Here is a 24,952-nt window from a genome sequence, read left to right on the forward strand (position 1 = left end):
ATAGGTAAGCTTAAAAATAGTTTTGGAACAGATAGAATCACATATTTTAGCAAATAAAGCATTTATAAATGCAATTCACACAGCTAAGCAAGAGCAGTCAATAAAAATGCTAAATGCAAAAAAAATCTATTTGGTGGACAGAGTAAAGTGCAACAGAAAAATATTTATTAAGCATATATTAGATTAAGTAATCTCTCTTTGCCATCCTATTAATAAAATATATATTGCCTATAGGGTCAAGATTAAAAAAACAAACAAAAAAAGTTAAACAATGAGCAATGTGTATTTTTTACATACTCTTCACTGTATGGCCTAGACCTAACACACTTCACCTGCAAAAAAATAGATTATGTGATAAAAATTCACAGGTAATATTGAGAGGAGAACACTTTTAATATATTTGAGGAACCCACACACATGAAATAATACAGCTTTGTATAACAACAGAAAAAATTATATGCGAATATTTTTTCTGTATTCTTTCAGCTCTAAGTAAAAAAACGACAAAAATATAGTAAGAAATTGAAAAGACAGAAAAGTGTCCTCAAGGCCACTGCAAACAGCTACACTTCAAAAGATGGATCACAGTTCAGAGGAACAGAATGTGCATAACCAAACAAGATTTTGTGGACAGAATAATAAAACTGTCCTAAAAGGGAATTTGCCAAATAACACCAAGAGCTTCAAACACTCTGGTTCTTATGGCCTATAAACTATATAATGAAAATAAAACATAAGAGCAATACAAGATCTAGTTAAACTAAGACAGAGATACAGTAAACCAGAAGTGATAAAAATACTGTATCTGTATGTTTGATACCCAAGTAAGAAGAAAGGTTAGGATGCATCTGATCCTACTGCATGAATAAACAAATCTGGGGAAATTATCATTAAGAAGCACTATTTTTTTTATTCTGCCTCCAACCCTGTGAACAGTGTTGTGACATGGATTATTTGGGGATATAATTGAGAATTAAGAGAGAAAGAACAGTACATATGAATAATTACAGTGTGCTGCAACTTATAAAACAGAATTATTGGATTTTGGTAGGCTTTTCTAATTTCCAGAGGAATCATTGTTTTTACAACTAAGAAGAGCAAATAAGAAAATTGAAAGACACACACCAATCATATGTGGTTTTTTTAATGTGAAAAAAAAGAAAAAAAAAGAAAAAAAAAGAGAAAAGTAATCTACGATTTTCCCAATAGACAAATTTAATGAATCACAGAATATTTTGACTTGGAAGGGATCCACAAGGATCATCGAGTCCAACTCTTGAAGGAACCTGCTGCAACAACATTTAACTGAATCACCATGTTGCTCTTGAAGTCCTTCAGATGTATCCTGTATGCACCAAGGCATTAACAACACTCACATAACTTTGGAAACAACACTGTAGCACCAACACACGGGTTTCAGGATTTCAGGACAATGACACAAATGCCATTTGTACCTTCTCTGTTCTGTGTCGTACTGAATTTACATCTTTCTTAATGTGCAGTGTGGGACATTCTGCTCACTCAATAGCTTCACAAGAAGGCAATGTGACAGAGTTTCTAATTTTGGATTATTGCTCCATAAAAAAAAAATGTCTTAATGTAGAATCAAAATGGATAAAGTTTGCAATAAAGTATAATTAATAACTAAACTCCTTTTCCTTCTTTTTTAGCATCTTCATAAACAACCTGAGAAAACCACTGAATCAAAACTCTCGTTTTCATCTGCTCATTCTGTCAATATCAGATAAATAAATTATGGCTCCTTAAAAAACACTGGAGAAATCTAATCTCTGACTGTCTAAGCATGTACTAGAAGATCCTAAAACCTATATAAAATGAGCTGAAGAAACCCCATAAACATGGAAATCAAATACCTGCAAATGATGCACACAGAACAAATATGTGAGGATCCCTGACATATGAAGTAGTCAGAACACATTACAGTGTAGGATGTCTCAAAAAAAAAATTTATATATATATCCGCACTCTAAAATGCATAAATACTTCACAGTAATGATGCACAGGATTTCACACACTAAAAATACATCAATTTCTTAGGCAAAAAGGAGCAATGTTATCTTCATGTGCTGGCTTTTAAGTGCCTCACTACTTGCCTGTTTCTAATGATACTGGGACTGACCCCAAGGTGACAAATGCTCTGCCTCAAAACCATTTGGAAAACATACAGATGGGGCAGTGGAAAAAGGGACCAAGCTGTTGGTATTGTGGAAACCTCTGATGTCTTGAAAAGAACGATAAATTAAATTTAATGTGATCAATAATTAGGCGTAGAATAAAGTAAAAGATGATGGCAAGGAGGAGAAGACTTACAACGAAAGTGAGCTTCAGGTCTCACTAAGTTTGAGTTAGGTTATGGAGGAATATAACCAGGAACTCTGTAGGTTCCTGTTTAAAAAAAAACTTAGAGGAAGATGCAAAAAAGACATACAAAACTGATGGCTCATTCTGTTTGGTTCCTACAGAGGAAAAGAACAGCTTTCATAGTTACAAGGAGAGCAAGGACAAAGATACCAAGAAGAACAGAAGTATGGCACTATGCATAATTCAAAACCATTCGGATCTGTCTGTATTCACCATAGTGAGGATGCAGGGTATTAAAATTTTCAAAAAGAATGAGATGAGTTTTATAAAACTTTTCAGATAAATTAGTTTCCCTTTTTCTCCTGCAGTCAAATTGGAACAAAGGCTTCCAGCACTTTTAAAATTCATTCAAACCACCTCATCACACAAATCCATAGGCTTTTTATTGCAGCCAAGGCAGGTAAGCTCCCCGTTAATCACATGCACTACAGTAGATGTTCGGCCCAAAATACCTGCCCCAAATATAACAAGAGGGAAGTAATGCAGCTAAAAGGGACGATGATGGTGGAACTGGACCCCATGACAGAGTGGCAAATGGGCTACAGAGTGCAAGAGTACAGAGGTTTGCAGTACAGATGGATGCTGACGCACGGTGGATGCCAGTGAAGAGACACAGACACACAGATACACACATGCAGATATACAGAGACACACAGACACACAGATACACACATGCAGATATACAGACACACAGACACACAGATACACACAGATACACACATGCAGATATACAGACACACAGACACACAGAGACACACAGATACACACATGCAGATATACAGAGACACACAGACACACAGATACACACATGCAGATATACAGACACACAGACACACAGATACACACAGATACACACATGCAGATATACAGACACACAGACACACAGAGACACACAGATACACACATGCAGATATACAGAGACACACAGACACACAGATACACACATGCAGATATACAGACACACAGACACACAGATACACACAGATACACACATGCAGATATACAGACACACAGACACACAGAGACACACAGATACACACATGCAGATATACAGAGACACACAGAGACACAGACACACAGAGACACAGACACACAGATACACACATGCAGATATACAGAGACACACAGACACACAGATACACACATGCAGATATACAGACACACAGACACACAGATACACACAGATACACACATGCAGATATACAGAGACACAGATACACAGAGACACACAGATACACACATGCAGATATACAGACACACAGATACACAGAGACACACAAATACACACATGCAGATATACAGAGACACACAGAGACACAGACACACAGATACACACATGCAGATATACAGACACACAGACACACAGACACACAGATACACACAGATACACACATGCAGATATACAGAGACACAGATACACAGAGACACACAGATACACACATGCAGATATACAGACACACAGATACACAGAGACACACAGATACACACATGCAGATATACAGAGACACACAGAGACACAGACACACAGATACACACATGCAGATATACAGAGACACACAGAGACGCAGACACACAGATACACACATGCAGATATACAGACACACAGACACACAGATACACACAGACACACACACAGACACACACAGACACACACAGACACACACACCCACACCCACATGCACACACAGACAGACACACACATGTAGACATGCAGATGCACAGACACACATAGACACACACAGACAGAGCCACACACACATTTACACACAGACACACATGCAGATGTACAGATACACATGTACACAGACAGACAGACACACAGAGATGTACAGACACAGACACATGCAGACGCACACACACAGACACACAAACACAAACAGACACAGATGCACATGCATTCATGCAGACACACACAGACAGACTCAGATGCACAGACACGGACATGCAGACAAACAGACACACAGACGCAGACAGACACACACAGACACAGGGACACATAAACACACACACATGGACACACACAGACAGATACAGACACACAGACACAGGCACACAGACACACACAGACACACACAGACACACACAGATACACACAGACCCACAGACCCACACACACACAGATACAGACACACACACAGACGCAGGCACACAGACACACACAGACCCACAGACACACACACAGAGCGAGGGGTCGGGAGGGAGCGCAGGAGCCGAGCTCTCTGCCGGCACAACAGCGGCGCTCGGTGGAGGGACAGCGGCGCTGCCGGCGGGCGCCGCCCGGGCCTACCTGTGGTGGCCGCGGGATGCTGCTGGGCCTGGGCCTGGGCCGGCCCCGGCGGCGCCGCCTCGCCCGCCTCGCCTGGCGAACAAACAACAGCGTTAGCGCGGCCCCGCCGCTGCTGCTGCCCAGGGAACAGCCGCAGCTTTGGGGCGTTCAGCCGGAGCACCCTGCTTTGAACAGAAAGGACATTGTGAGAGAGCGCCGCAGGGACAGGCAGGAGGAAACGGGAAGGTTGGATAACCAGTAGTCACAGGCTGCAGAACCCCTGTGCTTTTAAGCGATGGTTTATATCAAAATCTAAACTTAACTGGAGAGTCAAAACTGTTTTGCCACTGGCACAGAGACTGTCATTGTGCTGTTTGGGTGCTTCACAGAATGGCTGAGGTTGTAAGATCACTGGAGGTGACCTGGCCCCAGCCCCTTGCTCAGGCAGGGTCCCCCAGGGCACATTACTCAGGATTGTGTACTCAGGATTTGAGTATCTCCAGGAAAGGGACTCCACAACTTCTCTGGGCAATCTGTTCAAGGCAGGATCACTCACACAGTAAGGAAGTTCTTCCTCATATTCAGGTAGAATTTCCTGTTCATTGGTTTCTGCCCATTGCCTCTTGTTATACTGCTTGGCGCCAAGAACAGGCTGGCTACATCCTCTTCACATCTCCCTTTAGATACTGTCCCCTCTCTATCTTCTCTTGAGGCCAAACAGTTCCAGCTCCCTCAGCCTTTCCTCGTGAGCTGCTTCAGTCCCCTAAACTGCTTTGGGAGCTCTCCACTGGATTCACTCCATTTCTCTGTTATGCTAAGGAGCTCAGAAGTTGTATCCTTACTGTGAAAAAATTTCTTTATCCATATGAAAAGCATGCTAATTTTCTAGAGACACTTCATAAATAATTCTAAATTGGAGGATCATTTCTTTAGGGCATACGTGGTGACTGTGGAAATTCTGTTTGTGTTACAAGGATTATCACAGTAATATCAACTCATAAAAACAAAGAGTAGCCTGGAAACTCTTTAAATAGAGTTTGGCAGAACTTTGTCTTTAAACTGGTCCTCTAATCTTTGTAATAAAGATGCATTTAAATCAAAAGCCTTTGGGTTTCATCGTGGAATGACCTAGAAGGAAAACTGTATTGGACACTATCAGGGAAGAAGAGAAAGAGAAATACTTTTTTTCCTTGGCAATACACTGCCAATTGGTAATCAAAGAATATCCAGTTTCTGAATGATGAAGAATCTAATAGAACACACAAGGCAACCATTGTGCTTTTTTTCCATATTTTTTTTCATTATCAATATTTTTATCTTTCAAAATAACCACCTCAATTGAAAATCCAATAAACTCAATATTTGAATTCAACTTTTGTGCCAATGAATTACTTCACTGTGCAGAATACAGAGAATGTTTTAATCCCTCTTCTGTCTGCAGGCTACCTTGCATAAGTAATTAGTAATGATACCCAATCTTCTTCTGTGGTGAGGACAGGCTGAATGGGATTAATATATTATTAGGAGGAACTGAATTTCCAATTAGGTGTCTGGATACTTTGTTCAGCTGTGATTTGTAATGCTGAAGACTCATCTGGAATTACAGGCTTGCAATTATGGTTGTTTTTTTTTTTCCACTCTGCTGTTTTTTCATTTACATTATCTAAATTATATGCTTTTTTTTTTTTTCTTACAGAAATTCAGCAAGTACCCAAACTTTGGAGTGAGAAATAATTAGGACTGATCATGTAACCCAATCATCCCTCCTCTAGAGTGTGGCAGCATAAATGGTAGCTGATTTGTGAGTGCTAACTGTTGAAGCAAAGCTGTTAAAGCTGGGGTAGGATTATTTTGACAGTCCTGCAAGGTATTTCCTTACCAAGGACTTCTTCACAAAGTAGATCAGCCAATTAATTTAATCTCTTCAGACTTCTAAATCTCTACATATTAATTAAAATTATCAGCACTACTTGAGCATTCAAAATCTGAAAAGACCAGTAAGAGAAAAATGGATGTCTTATTTTATGGCTTGATGCCTGTTAGATTTACAGAACTTTGGCCTGTTACACTGTGCAACTGAACATCTGTGAGTATTACATCAACTGGAAATGCAAATGCCTATCAATTTAAATCCTAAATCCATGTCTCTGCCTACCTAAGCTAAGTAACCAAGCTCCAGGAAGCTGAGGAGAGCTGAAGGCACAGAACAAGAACAGGAGACAATTAGTGACAACTAGTGAGTAATTTGGGAGCCTTCTATTTCCAAACCATGCCAAATAGCTTTTAGGTACCCAAAACCTACAGCAGAATCCAGAGCTAGAAAAAAGCCAGTGTAGAAGATAAAAAGTTAAGCACAAACATGAGTGGAATGAGAGCTTCTGAGAGTATGAATACATTTCATTTTCCTAGATCTCAATTCCTGGGATAGAAGTATTGGCAACTTCTCATAGCTACAGAGGGTGCCCTCATGCACTGGACTTGCTGTACTGCTCTTTCTTGAGGTGGTGTTACTGTCCTCCACAGAACAGAAAATACTTACTCTACCTTTTAAGGTGTGGTGGAGACTGTGCTGTGTACAAAGGTACCTGCAGGAAGCTTCAAAGTGCTTTTTTAGCGTGTCTCCACCAAGGTGTCATCACAAATGGAATTTTTTTGCTGAACATTTAAACTTACTTCAGAAAAAAATCACTGGGAAGCCTCTAAAACACTTAGTATTTCCTCCTGTTATTTTTTTGTGTCTCTTTAAAAATATTAATGATGGCACTTGCAAACATAGCTGCCAAAATTTAAAATTTCTATACAATCATAGGTAAAATACTAGTAACTGTACAGGTCTGGACCAACATTAATATATAAAACAAAACTCACTGTCACCTGAACCCATTAAAAACAGTATATTTACATTTTGTTGCCCTTAAATTACTTCTGCAAAGGCTGTGCCAAATACGGATAGACAGAATATACTGAGAGGAAGCTGCAGTATGTTTTTCCTTCTTACCATGAAAATACTTTGTGCCCTACATCCTAAATTCTTCATAACTTTACCAAATCTCCATATTCCTGATGATAGAACAACATGTGCACAGCTTGCACATGACCAAACATAACTACAATTTTTTATTCTGATTCTTGTATAGGAAGTATCAGGTGCATTTCCTGATGATACATGTTAATTGGCCCATACAACGGGTCATCCTTTAGCAGCCACATCAAGATTAAGCTATTATCAATTCCATCTATGGAAGTTGCTGCAATTTTTGTGCTTTTATTAAATTAAGCAGGGAAAGGAAATAGCCACGCAAGGATCACTTCTAAATTCAAAAGGGGAAAAGAGAATGGGACAAGAGAACTATGGAAAACTCTTAAAAAAGCAAAGAAAAAGTCTCTCTGAAACAGTGCAAATAATTTTCTTCTACACCTAATTTTACTTCCATTGCAGTGAGCAGGACTTGCATTGAAGTTCCCTGCACTTCAGTTTCCTATCTGCACTGTAAAATCCATGCTGGACCAAGTTTTGAGATTCTTCTGTGAGAGAAGCTGCATATCTGGATTTTGCCAAGCAGCTGCAGTGGCCCTTACAAAAGTGCCTGTATGTGTCTGCTCCAAAAGAACAGCTGTACCTTTCAGTTCTGCTCCCTCAGTGTCTGCTGGGGATGCCATGCATCATGAAAGGGTCTTTGGACCATGTGGGTGCCGCAGGAAAGAGAAGGAACACCAACTTCAGCTATGAAGTGTTATTTCCCTTCTTTTACTCTTTCAAATCTAGTGAAAAAAAGAAAAAGATGCAATCCTATGCAAAGGTTCAGGGCAACCAGCACCATCCCTCAAGCTCATAACCATGACACTGGATGAGTTGCTAAAAGCAGCAGACACTGTTTTACTCTACACACTCCTTGAAAAGCACAGTGCCATGGGCTGGCTGAAGATGAAAAGCAGTAACCTACCTTGAGTGTGGCAGAGTATAGCAAACAACTACCAAAGATGAGCTTGTGAGTTTGTTATTTGAATAAGCTGTTCTCAAGAAATATAAAAAGAAAGGCTTAAGAAAATGATGCAGTGTTTACTAAATAGAGAGGACCATCACAAATAATGAAAAGAAAATTCATACTATGGTTCAAATAACTTCTTAAATAAGCTCCACATATTCTAAGGGGAATAAGAAGTTGTTTATTAAGAATTACTCTCTAACTTCCTTCACTTATTATGATGTATTTATCTAATACTGTTATGCAAGCCATTTTTTGCTGATAACCTGAAAAAACATGTAGGAATTAATTTTCCAGTTAAAAAAAGGTTGCATCTAAAAATCTGAAAAATTAATTGGCTTATGTTTATGGTAATGATTAAGTTTTTTGGCCTGTCTGATGCAGTTTCTGCTTAATATATTTTTAGAAGTTCAAAACTCCTTACAATATTTGTACATTCTTGAGATAACATCTAATTCTGTATTGCACTGCAAACGTGCTGTTGTACTTGGCACAGGCATCCTGCCTAACAAAATACTTTTTTGGCTCTTTCCTCCAAATGTGTACATGCTGATATTAAAAGGAATAGAAGAAAGAACTTTCTTCAGCCCTGAAGATGCACGACAAAGCTTCCCTCAGTCACGGTGCTGCCACGCATTTCCCCTTTACCTTTGCCCAGCTGAACTGGCATGCTTTCAGACTTCATCATCCTCTGCTGCTGTGACTGCTGGTGGTGGTGCTGCTGCTGCTGGTGCTGAGGGGCTTCCACCGTGCTCCTGCTTGGCACTGAAGAGGGAGGGAAGCTGCTCCCGCCAGCAGGAGCGCCCATTGCCCCACCTGAAGCCATGGCCGGAGCAATGAGCTTTCGGCCAAAATTCAGCAAGCTGTTGGAGACTTTGTTGATGTTCAGAGGGGCAGCTTTAGCACTGGCACTGAGAAAAGAAGAGGAGAAATCATTGCATCATTGCCATCATTGGACAGGCACAGCCATACATGCATCATTCTTCAAAACTTGGAGATAAAAATCCAAGACTCGAACATTACAAAGAAAGTGTTTTACTACAGTTGCACTGGAATACACAGAAAGATCACAGGGACTGGGTGTGGTATGAATTTTTCCCAGCCAAAAATGGACACATTATTTTGGACCTTCTCCCTGAAAAATGCAGATTAACCCCAAACAAAGTGAGTTTGTACCAATTTTCTTAATTTGCCTTCCTAAATTATGGAAAAAAAAAAAAAGAAAACAAAAAAAAAAAAGAAAAAAGTGACAAAAAACAATCTAGAATAAAAAACTTTATAAATTTGAATTTTTGCACTCATTTGAAGACTGCTTTCATATTTATTTCTGCTAGATTAAAATCTCTCCAGTGTTTAAAATGATTCAATCCCAAACATGTCTTTCAACAAGCAAAGCTAACTGTTCTTTTAGGCTGGCAGAGCTAGGTGTCTCTTGCTCTGAGTTCACCTTCTGCCCAGCCCAATCATTTCCAGCCAAGCAGTTTTTAACTCAGGAATTTTTAAACAGGAATCCTGTTTTCTAAAGTGATTTTGATGAAGAACTGCTTCACTGTATAACACATATACTGAATCACAATCCTTATAACTGTTACTTTTTATTTTTAACTACAGTGGCTATTTAATTCACTTCAGTTATATGCAACATTAAGAATGAGGAAATTGTTGAACCATTTAATTTGTCTAAAATAAAGAGGCAAAGAACCTTCTAATTCCCAGTGGGAGTGTTCACATAACCCACAGATTAGTAAAGCCATTCCTATTTGTTCATGCAGTAATTCCCTGCCTTATATAATTAATGCTTGAAATACCCTTCACAGAAATATATCACAACCACAAAGACCTTTTCACTCCTGAGGTTTTATTTTACTGATCTGTACTTCCATGATATAAATAGCCATCCTTTAAAAACATAAAGAAATGTAATTAAAACCAACACAATCACTATACTGGGGCAAAATAGCTTTGCAACGTTTTGGGGAAGTTGAACTAAAAATAAACTACAAATGAATTAATACGGTAATTTGTAACTTCTGCAGACACCTGGAAGAGTAACTTTGATTTTGCTCTTCCTATAATTTCTCTATTTGTCTCCAGAGATGGGTTTTTTTAGAATACACAATACAAACATGCACACACATATAGAGCAGATCCAGAAAATAACAACAGCTGAGTTGTTTAGAATCAGAATAGGTACTCAGAATAGACAGAAAAGGAGAGCTATCAGAAGGAAGTATGAGAGCCTGCACACTCACAAGATACAGCTCCAAGCTGTATGGGGCACTTCTGCCATATACTGGTGATGAAGAAGAATGGCATCTAGAATTTTTTAGGTGTAACAGCAGTGCAGAGACTGGGACCAAGTGTTGCTTTCCAATTTATTGAAGCTGGGAAAGAGTCCTGAATATTATTTACAGGATGTTTCTGTGTCTCTAGATTTTATTGATTGCTGCTGGTGCTGCTGAACAAAAAGTCCATCTACAGTCACCTGAGAATGACTGACTAAGTCACTACCAGGAAATCATCTGCAGAAGTATAAAATACTGCTGCAGGAGATCCAAATGGTTTCAAAAGAAAACTGAGTAGTTGTGAAAGACTAAAGCGTTAATGGTTAGTGACTCAAACAATCTCTGATGTGCAAAAGCTGAAGGTGCTTTGCTGAGGCCAGGTGTGCACCCCCAAACTGAAGGGGAGGAGGAGAGTTTTTGGATGTTTGGTAGCTCCTGGGTGAGAAGCAGAAGTCTGCTGACCCTGACCCACAAAGAAATCCAGAGACAACAGTGTGCTCGCTCCATGCAGTGCCTGCACTGAGTGATTCAAGGATTGCTGGTGTATCACAGTACTGGATCTTTCTGCAGCACAAAATGGAATTCCTGAAGTTATAGCTGATTTCATTCCACTAACAGCTGCAACACCCAACACGGCAAACCCAACAGCCACAATATAAGCACCCGTGTAACTGTGCATTGACAGGTCCCCTTCTAATTGTCCTGCTGGGCAGTGAAGGAGCCAACAGAGAGTTGTGGCTTCCAGTTTATTTTGGGCAATTGCATGCCAACACTGAACCTTTAACCACTGCTCAGCTGGCACAGTCTAGGAAGGGAGAGCAATACACCTTTAACAGCCTCCTGCAAGGGTATGAACATTCACCCACCATTGGGCAGGCTGCACTCCCCCTGAATAGTCTCATTCCCTCAGGAAATGAAATAAATTGGAGGAGACCCCCCTGAAAAGGTGGGGGAAATAGCAACAGCACTGTGAAAAGCACTTCATGAGACTGAAGTTGAGATTCCACCTGAGAAATAACTTAAATTCAAGCTGTTAAACAACTTTACCTAACAAGGGGTAACCTGTCCAGACCAGCCCAGCCCCTTGTCTTTTTTTGCCCAGGATGCCAGCACATTCCCACTGAAGATCAAAGGACACAAGTCACCCCCTAAGGACAGCCTCCTCAGGAGTCCAACACTTTGGCCCTCTCAGATCCCCCAGAACCTGGAATTACCAGTTTAACAAATGAGTGAGGGATGGCCAGTGGATTTATATGCGAAAGCTCACAGAAAACAGCCAGGGAGATTTGATAAGCCCTTGGGCACTTTTAAATATTTGGTTATTTTTGTGGTAGACCCAGGGGCACAAATGTCAGCATTTCAAACTGAAGTTGCTGCTCTAGTGGATTATGACAGACAAGAAAAGGAGTTGGGTATGTGAATCAACACTCAATGGATTGCTTCTTTTTAATAATCTGCCTGTATTAAGCTGAGTTTTCTCTTTCCTTTTTATAGGAATCTGCTAACAGATGAGATCAAGCTGAACAGGATCTCAATCAGTTACCAATATTTGCAATAAATCTCATTACTTTGCTGATTTTGGGGGTCATACCAGAAATAACTTGGCTGAGATTCAGAACTCAAACTTTAGTATATTTTTTTCCCTCTGATTGCTGAAAACAATCACTAAAGTTGGAGTTTGGAGTGGTACATACCACTCATTCACCTGAAACATTACCTTATAAGAAAGGCAGTGGCTGGCACATTGAGTCCTAGGTTTATGTTGTCTCTAAGTCTAGAACCTTGACAATCACTAAAAAACCCCTTGAGTTTGCACAAAAAATTATATTTACTGCAAGTAAATGATTTACACTGACAGGCCAACTAAGCAACAAAGCCACTGGACACTTTGAGCTTAATGTATCATTGGAATTATGATAGTACAGAGATTCAGGAAACAAAGCTTATACAGAGGCTTGTGTATTTGTGTCCAGCAGCTTGTTTCTTTCTTGTTTCTTTATTTTTCAGCTATATTTTGCTTAATAAAAAGGTGTCAGTTTTTATTCTACACTGTTTGATTTGCTCCTTTGACATATATGTCCATACCAGGAAAAATTAGTTCATTTGTATTTTTCAGATGATTGGAAAGAGACTTTTTGAGAAGAAATTCATTTTACAGGAACAATTTCTAAGCCTTTATATCTGAAACATGATTTTTAGAAATGCTTCCAACAGCAAAATGCAAGAATGTTTTAGGACTACATGACAGCTAGAAAGGATAGTTATCACAGCTTCTAAAAACCTGTGGTGAGATTCAGCTGTGCTGTGAACTGACACTGCTAATGATCAGCTCAGAACACATATAAATTCATAAAAATAAATAAGAAATAAATTAATTAATTAAAAATAAATAATGATGCTATCTTTTTCTGAGGTGATTTAAAAAAAATGTATTGTCAAGTAAAATCTGGGCAATTTCTCTGAATGACAGCTTCAGAAAATGAACAATAGTGAGGTGATACATCTCTGGAAGACTTACATTAAAAGTGAGCTGAAGTTCAGTAAAATAAGAACAATGGGTCTATTTCTTACCATTTAAATGCCTGATATATTAATGAAAAGGATGATTACAGCCATTAAACATGGATCAGTGTGCATTTTAGGCATCTAAATGTACCAGACATGCACAACAATTACAAGAAAAATACTGATTGATTTATGTTGTAGAATTATCAGCAGATGCATTTAAAAGTAAGGCATCAGTTTAAAAACATGAGTATCAAGGAGACATGAATTCCATCCACGAAGCAAACAATTTTGTTTCATCACAATAAGCATCATTGACCTTGACTGTGAATGGTGTATTTTTAAACTAGCAGTAGGAAGATGATTCAATCTCTGCAGTTTTCTTCTAAGATGGAAATGTTTTGTTTTAAGCAGGCCTTATTCAAAGAAATTACTCTTTTCAGTAAGTAATCAATACAAGAGATGAGAGAGAAATATATGAATGTGGCCGATTAAAATGTGTGATATATGTGATAAAATAAGCAATATATATTAGAGATTTGTCAAGACATTTTAAACATATAACTGAGTCCATGGAATTAAAAATAAAATAGACCAGGTAGTTGATTTAATCCATCTCTGCTCACTGCAGAAGCATTTCCTAATGTTACATCTTCCAGTTCTCTCCCTATTCCAACCTTAGTTTTACCAAATTTGACCTACTGTAAGTGTTCCTGTCTTGAGATTAATTTATCCCATATTTTCATCTATCTGAATTATTATAAACAACTTCCCATCTCCTTTGCTGTGTATTCTGAGTATATGTGTACAATTAATTTATATTCCTGCACGGATTTAATGAAATTTTTTTCTTGAAATACAAGTTTTTGGCAGGTGTCATTATTGTTTGGGCTTTATGATTTACTTTTTTTTGCAAAATCCTTGAAATTTTTCTTTTGGAAACTTCAAACAACTTATTTTTTCAGCTTAGGCAACACTTGAGATAGTTTTTCAAAAGAATAAGTAAAAACATTAAGAAAATGCAATAGAATGCTGCAATTTTTGACACCTGTCCTCAACTTTAAAGTCTGATTTATAAAGAAAAAGATGGTTTTGCAGTCACTCTACTTAACTTTAATTTCTGCTTCTTTGTCCCTTTTCAAAAGCTTCTCAAACTACTCTATTTTAATTTTAGTTGGCTTTTAACACAGCTGATTTCCACAGAAAGTGACAGAGATGCAGAAGTCCAAAAGGCAGCAAGTTCTCATGAATCAGCAGGCAGAGGGAATGGCTGGGGCCATGTGCAACCCAAGAAACTGCCCGTGACTGTGGCAATTGAAGCACTATGGCTTGTGCAGGACTGACCTGCAGCCACCAGCAGCCACCAGCCATCAGCACCCACCCTGTGGCCACCCAGGTAATATGGCCTTGACGAGACATTTTGGCATTATGGATACAAACCATTTCTAAAAGATGAGAGGAAAAGTTTTGTAGAAATTGCTTCAAACTGGGTTTACATTAATTCAACTTCACTTAGCTTCTGGTATATGAATACTCCAGATTGCAGTTAAGACATAAACACATGTGCTTCTAATACTACTTATGTAATTCCTGTTTAGGATAAAAGTGTCTTTCAAAACGTTTTTTTTATGTAAGGTCTTAGTTTGGTGAACATATATTTAGAAACAGCTTACCGGGTTTTGTTCATCAAGTCTGCTCCACGTGCTTTGTAATAATCTAAATTTTGTTGGAACTGGTGAGTCACTGGTCTTGGATTTCGCTAAAAAATAAAAAAATACTTCATTGTAATTTTCTGGGAGATTTTAAGCAGAGACGTGAAATATGTTCATTAAAGAGAATTAGAAACTTACAGAACAACTTATTTTCCTGGCATCTTGCTTTTTCTAGGCAGTAATGTCATTTACATAAAAGTTAAGACTTAAAATACTTAATACCAAATTCTACCTGTAAGTCCATTCCATGCTCACAGAAATCAGTATTCTTCCACATGGTGATGAGGTTGTTTGCTGTAGTGGTGACATTTCTAATTAAATCAATAATTCTTGGACAAGAACAGATACTGATATGATTTCTTCCTGCAGGTCAGGTACAGAATTTGACCAGTTCCAAGCTAAAGTGCCATGCTTTTAAAGAAAATTGTAAGAGTACAGAGAAACTGTAGCAAATATTCTGAACTGAATACATCACTAGCAGCATCTCTGTTAGGCAAAGAATTCATTTTAGTGAGACAACCTGAACAATCCCACTAGATGGCACCCAGAGCCTATTTTTGCTCTTCAAATTTCACCCTACTCAAAACTGAAGGCATGAATAAAGAACTGTTGTCCTACAATAAAGTGTATATAATTAATATTGAAACCAGAATCCACTTGTTATTCTCCACTTCTGACACTTTTAAACTCTTTCATGGAATTATGCTGCCTTCAGTAGTTTTGAAATTATTCTTTTGGGATCTAAGAATCTGTTGAGCATTAAGCACAGACTGCAGTATATACATAAACTGTCTTGATCAAATGCATGCATCATGAAAGACACTATTTGGAGGGGCAAGTAAATATTTTTAAGTAAAAAAAATTGAATGCAGATGGAAATGAAATAATGGAGCAGTACAGAAAGGTCCTTTAAAAATATATAAATGAGAAATAGCTTATTTTAATAATTTCTAGTGCAAGAGAAAGCAAAATGGTAAATTTCTGCACAATCATATACTGTATAAAAGAGATCTAAATACTTACTAAGTATTTGCTACAAAGGTTTAATCATTTATTGGCTGTTGCTTTATACTCTGATCTACCTTCTTAAGTCCTGCTAGTAGTAAATACAGTTTTAGTGAACCATGTATTGACCTTTCCAAAACTTATTCACTGTTGAGAGTACCTAATATTTTTGACAGTCAGTCTTCAGGTGTTTCAGTTTCACATGTGGTATATTTGCTCTCCAGATTTCATTACAGACTGGAGTATACAGTCTTACCTACAGATAGCCCTCCTTCCTTGAAAATCTTATTTCTGGAGGAGGATATAGGACTTGAATTTTTAAGACCAAAACATTGCATCAACGTAAAAGGAAGGGAAAAATGTATAGAATTTGTAGATACCAAAGGACAGGAAAATTTTTGGGAGCATATTTAAGTGTGGGAATTTCCAGATTGTTTCCTGCAGTTAGACTTAATCTTGTATAAAAAGTCTCATTTTCTTTCTTTGGAAACACCATAAACATTTCAAATGTGCATGTTTGTAATGTTCATTAAAAAATGAAGCAACTAAAAGCTATTAGACAAGAATTAAAAAATTTTCATCTATTCTACCACCCACATTGTAATGGCTGTTGTACATTTCTCATCTCCTGTTATAAAAACAATGTTTGAATAACTCTACCTATTCACAGAGCTTGAAAGTCAGTCCTCATTAACTGACAGCAATAACAATGAATCAGCTTTAGTTACTATTGCTCTAGTTTGGTAATTCAATACATTTCTATGATAATCAAATCCAAACTGATGTGATGAGGATAACTGATGGCTCTGTGACTTCTGTGTGAGTAATCAAACAGTTTAACTTTTCTCTCATGAATTAAGTAACTTCTTTCTATACATGTTTTGAAGGGTAAGGTAGAAGAGTAAGAGATGGCTAAAATAATTCTATGCCATAAGACTGCTCTTTGAAAAGTACAAGTTACCAATAACTCAGTATATGTTGAGAGTTAGCAAAACCATTGAATTTTATTTTTCACCACCCAATAAGTAATAAAACATACTTTTATTACATTGCTTCTGAATTAAATAAAAACCCAAAACCAGAACAAGAGGAAAGGATCATGTGGAACAGTATCTTGAAACATATTTATGTAGAAATGACAAGCAATTGACGACATGAAAAGCTGATCTACTATCTAAGCACTTAAAGCCATTAATAGGAATAACATCTAACTCGAACAATGAATGAGGCTCAAGCATTACTTTCACAGGGGCCTATTTAAATTCCTATGAGGTTTAAAGGTATCAAGGGAAGAAGCAGTTTAAAGTACTATTTCATGCAGTGAAAAAAAAGCTCTCTGAAAAAACATTAGAAATACAATATAATAAATGCCAAGGGTTACTACTGCAACTTAGTTTGTACCACCACAGAAATATCCTCTCAAAAAATTTCAATATTTAAAGAAAAGTAACCTGATTTATATGTTAGCAGACAAAATCTGTGGAAAGCCACTACAGAAAATTTAAATACTTCTGAAAACTTAAATTCAGACAGTAAAAATTACGTTATTTTGAAGATTAGGATCTTTAGGTCACTGTGGTTGTCCTTTTAAGTTTTGTATTCTTTTCAACCATTTGGGTAAGTTACATGTAAAGAGGAGAACAGAAAACCTACACAATTACAGTGCTTGTTCCTTAAGAATTTTAAAGTAATTCCCTTCTCTAAGTATTCAATTTGAGCTGTCCCCTAAATTACAAGCTATGCATTAGAACTAAGGACTAAATTTATTTACAAAAACCGTACCTCTGTTGCTTAAAATATTCACAGCAACCGGTTTTATCCTACACAGTGTAATTTAGAACGACCCAATTTGTATTTTTCATTACTTATATAAGTAAAGTTATTCCTTTTCTTTTACAGTTTATGTACATTATTTTGTTACTAACTTGGATAAATTAGATAAAATTGGATAAAATATTTTTTTTCTTAAAAGGATAATGTTAAAATGACAGTGAAATCAATCCTTCAAATTTATAGTTTGTTGAATCCCTCCAAGAAATTGTGTAAGGGCTGAGGGCATTGTACAGATTAACACATATATGATTTTTCCCTAGGAAGGAAAGAGAAAGCAGAAATCAGAGAAGAGGTCCCTATGACAATACTATCCCCCCACACCCTTCCACTTTCTCACACCCATTTTGTAGAAGTAGTCTGCTGGATTTATAATTTTTCTAATCTTAATGTCTGTTTACTGTGAACATAGTTTCAACTGGTAGAAAATTTCCAATTTATGCTTTTAAAAGGACAAAGTATGAAATCCACATATCAAAACACATACAAATTGATGTGATGTTGGACTTTGTCTCTTCAAAATATATTAGCCACAGTCCAAAGGGAAAAAGAACCGAAAAATGTTTCAGGTATCTGAAAGGTATCTGCCTCTGAGCCCTGCCCTGTCTAAAAGATCCCCCTGTCCTCGGCTGAAGTTCTCTCCCTGACCTCCTGTCTATTCCCAGACTAACTCACTCCACTCCCAGGGCTGCCAGGAGGTTCCTGGGGACTCTCTATTTGCCTTTATCCTGTTCCAGGGGCACGGGGCTGAGCTAAGTTGTTCCCACAGCTGCACTTTTCCTGGGCGAGGGACTGACCTGTGGTCAGAATCACACTGTGTTCTGATTCCCTAATCCTGCACAAACTGCTGAAAAGCACCTCCCACCAGCCAAGGATCCTGTCCATATGCTCAAATTCCCAAGTAAACCCCTCCTCCTCCCTGGCCTCTGGAGACACATCACCCACGGAATAGACAGGATACAGCAAAGCATGTTCTGTGTGTGACAGAACTCACAGGCTGCTCTACAACGTACCTGACATCTCACCCCCTGAATGCACAGCATGTTCAAAAGTTCACATGCAGCTGCAAGTGGAGGAAACTCAATAACACTCTTCTTTGTTGAGACATTTTCTTTTCTCCCTTTCTAGTTTTATTAACAAGAGGAAATAAACATCAAATGGAATTTTGCACAAAATCTGAAGGTTCAGAATAAGAGAAAAGAATGAAAAAAGATTTTCAATATATCTAACAAAAAATAAGAGGTATTTTAGCAAACATGCTATTGCCTCAATGCCAAGGGAAAAGCACTTGTCATTAGAGAAATGAATTGCTCAGCTGTTTATAAGCAAAAAGCTCTGGGGGAATTTCTCAAGGCCCAAACCACAAAGCATTGCAGGGTTACACAAACATATGTTGCAGGTGTTTTAGGGTAGACAGGTGGGAAAACCTCAGCTACTAAAAAAATATTCCACTTCATAGATTGTATCTGAAACTAGATAACCTCAATGCAACAGAGAAAAAACCAAACAAAATAGCAGCAGTGAATTCTACATTCAGGTGCAATAGGCTGACCAAAATAATCCTCTCACTAGTGTTGAATGGAATGTTTTAAAACTATTTTTTTCTAATATATTATACAAATGCTGCCAAATATTTATTGTTTTTTCCCCTAAACTACTAGTATTTTGAGCCTAAATCAAAACCCAGACTGAACTAAACCTATGTAAAAAAAAAAAAAAAAAGAAAGATCATGATGGAATATTGTTCTACTTATTTAAACAATTATTTTTAGGGAGCCAATTGTCTCCTTTTCCCCCTCGTCAGCTGACATGGCAATATTGGATTTCTTCATAATTCTTGTACTGCACAAGACATTTTTGTATTAAAATTCTGGGGTTTTTCCCTTTAATTTTTTTCTAATGAAAGTTGAAGGATGATGTGACCCTAAATTTAAATAGGACTGAGAGGTCAGGAAAGGTTGATCTTTTCCTGCTGGATCATCTATGCTACTTTCTTCATTAAAAATGACATAAACATGACAAAAATTTTGACTGGGAACAAAGCTGAAATGTAGCAGCTGAGATGTGGATAAGGAATACAGCTTGTTCAGTTCAGCAGCAGTTTTTCTATTAAGCACTAATAATTAATATGAAATATTTACTGATTATTGCCTAATAACTTGAGAATTTCACCTTTTCTCTTTTTATTCTTTTGTCAGATATTTAAACAGCTGTCTCCACCCCACAGGAACACACTTATATAGTATAAGCAGAGGTCTAACATTCCAGAAACATACCACAGTATTTTGTATACTAAACAACCAACCCACCTCAAACTCCAAAGCACCCAAAGCAAAAAATTATTCCAGAAACAAACAAACCTTTTTTTTTTCACCTACTAATTCTTCCCTTCCCTTCTGCAGCAAGCAACTTGCTGGAGCACAAAAGGTATTTTATCCACCTATGAACCACTGAGTTATTAGAATGAAAAAACCCAGCAAGATATTAGATAATATAAAGTACTATTGCCAATTCAAAAGTGGTTCAAGGCCAAGAGCAAAATATCAACTAAAACATAGATTGATAGTCTATCAACCCTGTGTAGGAAAACAGCACAACATGAAGGGTACACTGCACAGAACTAATAAAGAACTTCCTTTAATCACTGGAGTCAGGAGATCCATGCACTAATATTGGTGTTGGCAAAGGAATGCCATAATCCACAAACTGGGAATAATGCTTCCTGTTTACATTTTTCAGAAGATGCTGAGGGTTTCAATCACGGACCTTGTTATTTACAATGCAATAACAGCATGAAGAATTATCATATTTAATTGTTTCTACAGAAAATTATGGAGGTTTAATTTTCTCCCTAAGCAACAAAATTTTTCCAGAAAAAAAACGAAAAGGAAACAAAACTCAGGTCAAGAATGGAAGACACCCCTGAACTCTGATTAGGCTGAAATAAATTATCTCCAGTTTTGTTACGTGACAACCTTCCATTCCCCTGGCAACTAGAAATTTCAGACACCAGGAAGATATTTTAAATACTGTGCGTTATGGTCTGTTTTTAACTTCATACACACATGCCTTCTCTCACATGGCCATTCTATGACAAGAGATGAAGGACTGAAAGAAAATGACAAGTGAGATTTAAAAATGCTTCAGTGACTTGACTGAAAGAAATTTCTAGTTGTGTATTTTGGCTTCTTGTCCTAACTGCTTGGGAAGCCTTTTTAAATTTTCATTTATAGTATTACAGCATATTGCATTTTAACAGGTAGATCAAATCCTACCAAATCAGCTTTTATTGATATTCCAGACAAAAAGACTCCGACCTGCCAACGTTCAAGTTCATAACCTGCGTAAAATCCCCATCTTGCATCAACAGAATTGTTTAAGCACCTTTTAAATCTGCCTCTTAATTTAGTTGCCTCTTTTTCAGCTGAACCCTTGGTTTTAAGAAGTAAATTAACTAAATAGTAAGGTATAAATCTGACAGTGTTCAGCTCTACCCCGTGACAGATTTATGCTCTGGCATCTTGCAGCCTTGCACAGTTAGGAACAGGAGTTTTACAACATTGTGGAGGAAAGCTCCAGGCTTTTGAAGGGAACACACAGCAAGCCTCGCTTTAAACCCTGGAATGCTCCAAATTATGAGATTTAAAATATGACATCTTTATGTACAGAAAAGCTACCACATTATGGTTTTATTGGCACTCGTTTTGGACAACCTGCATAACTCACTGATGGCTTTGTGAGTAATGCAGTTATCCGAAGCTTATACACCCCTTGTAACCACACTTAGAGCATTACATCTTCTCCAGATACAGGCTTGTACACAAATCTCACATATCAGGGAAAAACAAGAGCATTTCAAGGTGCTATTTGGTTATTTCCACTACGAGGAGAAGAAACAGAATAATTCCTGTTCTGTGTGCAATGTGCTACGTAAACCACTTGGAAAAGGTCCCCAGGGGAGTGAAAAAAGCTCATTCACAGAGCCCCATGCATACACCACACCAAAAAGAATACAACATCCAAGTCTTTTCTTGTGAAAACACAGAGAGAAGCTAAGGGCCTGGTGCTGCAGGACAAGCAATTCCTTTCATTTAGGATTCCAATCATGAGGAATTATCCTAGAGAGCCATTTTGATCACTGCTGCACCTTAAAAAGACAAAGGACAAAAGACATAACATCTCCTAACCTAATTTTCCATAAAAAGTTACAGCAAAGGATAAACCATTCCATTCCCAGTTCTATCTTGACAGTATTTTGCTCTTTCAGAGAAGTACTTCCCAATACAAATGTACTCAAATAGCCTTCATTACAATTGATACAATAATATTTATTATAAAATATGTAGGTACATGAGCAATATATCTACTTTTATAACAGAAGAGTCTGAACTCAAATTCCATCATAATAGATTGGATATGATTCGGTAGGTAATCTTTCATATATTATTGAAAAATTATGAATAAATTTTTAGATAACTCACAATTTGTGTTTTGCAAATTCTGGTAAATAAATTATGACATAGAGAACTTTTGATTAGGTAGAATTAAAGTGCTTTAAGTGTTTTAAATGCTTCCTTTTGATAAACTATCTTGCAAACTAGAAATGATTAATTGAATTGTGAGGTTGCACATAAGAACCATAACCACCTCACTCTAACACTGTTAAATCCATTTTAAAAGTGTAATTTTATAAATAACACTTTTTATTACTTTTTTAGGAAAGGGTCAGTAGCTTTAGATGAGTTTTTAAACAGAAGTAAACCTATCAACTGAAAGAAACAGCCCCAAGAAATTAATAAGCAATAAGTTTTATTGGTAGCTAAAGTAATTAAGAGCTTAAAATGCTTCAGTTTCTTGCTTTAGTAGCAAGTACAATCAGAATTACTTTTAATTTGCTACTGAGGATGTCAACCTGCTCAAATAGAAGGAACAGTTTAAAAATTCAGTCTTCCAAAGACAACTTTCTGGTCCATCTTGTCTTGGAGACTTGCTGTCAAAAGTAGAAGCAATAGTTCCTAACTCACCTTTAGCCATTCCCTCCGATGAGTCTGCACCTCCTGACCCTCCCAGAAATCAGCAGCCACACTACCCACTCATTCCTGCTGGGCCACACAAGTTGGACAATGAGGACAAGGAAATCACCTGCTGGGCTCTGCTCTCCTGCCAGCAGGGCCTGAGAACAATCTTGCTTGGCCCCACATGGAACTGGGACAAGTCCTTTGCTTCTGCACCATCTCACCTGTGGCACGGCTTTAACGCTGAGAGGTGTCACTGTTCTGGATGCTTTGCTTTATTCTGTATTATTTCCCAGCATATTCCTATTGATTTAAATGTAATGGTTGTTCAGCTTGGATGGAAACAGTGTTTGTGAGTTCTTACCCACACAACTGGCCTGTGTGTGCAACACTAAGGAGAGAGCAACACTTGGGAACTGCATTGGCATTGGCAATCCAAGAGATCAGCTTTCTCCCTCGAGTGAAGACTACGGTCTTGCATATGGTGCTGCAGAATGAGAAGGACTTTGAAAGGTTTCTCACTTGAAAAGTCTTGACTAGATGACTAATTAACCACTTTCCAAGTTTTTTTTTTTCCCTGAAAATACTGCCTGTGGCATACAGTATATATTGAGGATGACTTTTTTATGGTGGGTTGATTAAATGGTTAATGTACCAGCGAAGAGACTGCAATGAAATTTGAGAGAGATAACAAAGCTATTGTATCAAGTATTGACCATGTAGCCTTTGTGTATTTAAAAAATGCATAGGTGCACAGGGAAAGAAGGTGTTGAAACAAATGTACAAAAATAAAGCGGATTTGTAATTCATGGTACACTTACTATTTTTATGTGGTACTATGGCAACATGGTTATTCCAAGTAATTTATCATTAAACTCTTAGCCGCCTGTCATACCTTATTTTATTAATGCAACACAATAACTGAATATTTAAATCAATAATTCTTAAAACAAACCATAGAGTATTTCATTGGAAAATATAAGTTTCTCATTTTAAGAACATGAACATAAGCAAAGAGTAAGTTAATATCATGGCCACCATTAAAAATCTTAGCATGCAGTCACAGAAAAAACATTGATTTATTTAAACTGGGGTATTTAGATTACATCTAACCTTGCTGCATTTGCAAATGGGCATGTTAGAACACCAAAATTCTTGAGTTCAGTACAAGGAATTTAATGTGGTTATAAAACCAGAGGTCAAGTTGAGAACGGTGCTACATTTTTGTCCATAAAAATCTATCTACCTTGCATTGAATCTGCAAGATCTTAAACTTTTCTTTTATCAATAATATCCTATGTAAAGGTAACTCTCCTTTAAAGTACAGGTGACCTTACTCACTCAGGCAACTCTCCTTACTTAAAGCACAGGCAGCTCATACTGCACTAGGATTTCCATTATCCCAGTTTCATGCACCTAACCCCCCGCTCAGTGTTTCATTGCTCATGAAATATCAGTCACATTCTTCATGATCAAAAGTAAAAAGCAGAAATGTTTGTTCAGAGTCCCCCTCCCCTTGCTGGTACCCCTGTAACGAAGTGGACCCGCACCCCAGCAGTACCTCTGCGTGGAGGTAAAAATTAATGAGCTGCTAATGCCAGCTCCCAACTTCTGATTGGCTGCAATCTGGTCATTAAAGAGAGGCAATTAATGCCAGATTGCACACACAATGCTAACTAACAAACAAAACAACCCCAAACCTGCTTTTCTCCTGCCACAAACGGCAAAACAACAATACTGACATAACGGCAGCGTTCAAAGGACAGTTGCAGCTCTGCAGCAGCACCTCAGTTAATGAGTGTAGAGAAAAGAATTTATCTGAAGAAGAAGAAAGTGAAACTCAACAGCCTTTCAGGCACATGAAACCAGCTTGGAGAAAACTATGAGACGGTGGCAGCTACTTAAGAAGAAAATTCAGCTGAAAATGAATGTACAAAGAGTTTGGTTCAAAATTTCAGCAATGTGT

General features: G+C 37.6%; 1 protein-coding gene across 2 annotated transcripts in view; it reads right to left on the reverse strand.

Annotated features, from left to right (window-relative positions):
• Window positions 1–24,952, reverse strand: part of TBC1D5 (TBC1 domain family member 5) — a 309,248-nt gene that overhangs the window by 40,405 nt on the left and 243,891 nt on the right. The window contains exons 17-19 of one of the 2 annotated variants that reach the window (XM_079299429.1): window positions 15,098–15,183; window positions 9,283–9,545; window positions 4,670–4,741 (exon numbers count right to left, since the gene is read on the reverse strand). In XM_079299429.1, the coding sequence (XP_079155555.1) occupies window positions 4,670–4,741; window positions 9,283–9,545; window positions 15,098–15,183 (421 nt within the window). The remainder of the gene's footprint in view (window positions 1–4,669; window positions 4,742–9,282; window positions 9,546–15,097; window positions 15,184–24,952) is intronic. The other variant, XM_079299430.1, reaches the window with a different exon arrangement.

The sequence above is a fragment of the Erithacus rubecula genome (genome assembly GCF_903797595.1).
Source record: "Erithacus rubecula genome assembly, chromosome: 3".
Lineage (NCBI taxonomy): Eukaryota > Metazoa > Chordata > Aves > Passeriformes > Muscicapidae > Erithacus > Erithacus rubecula.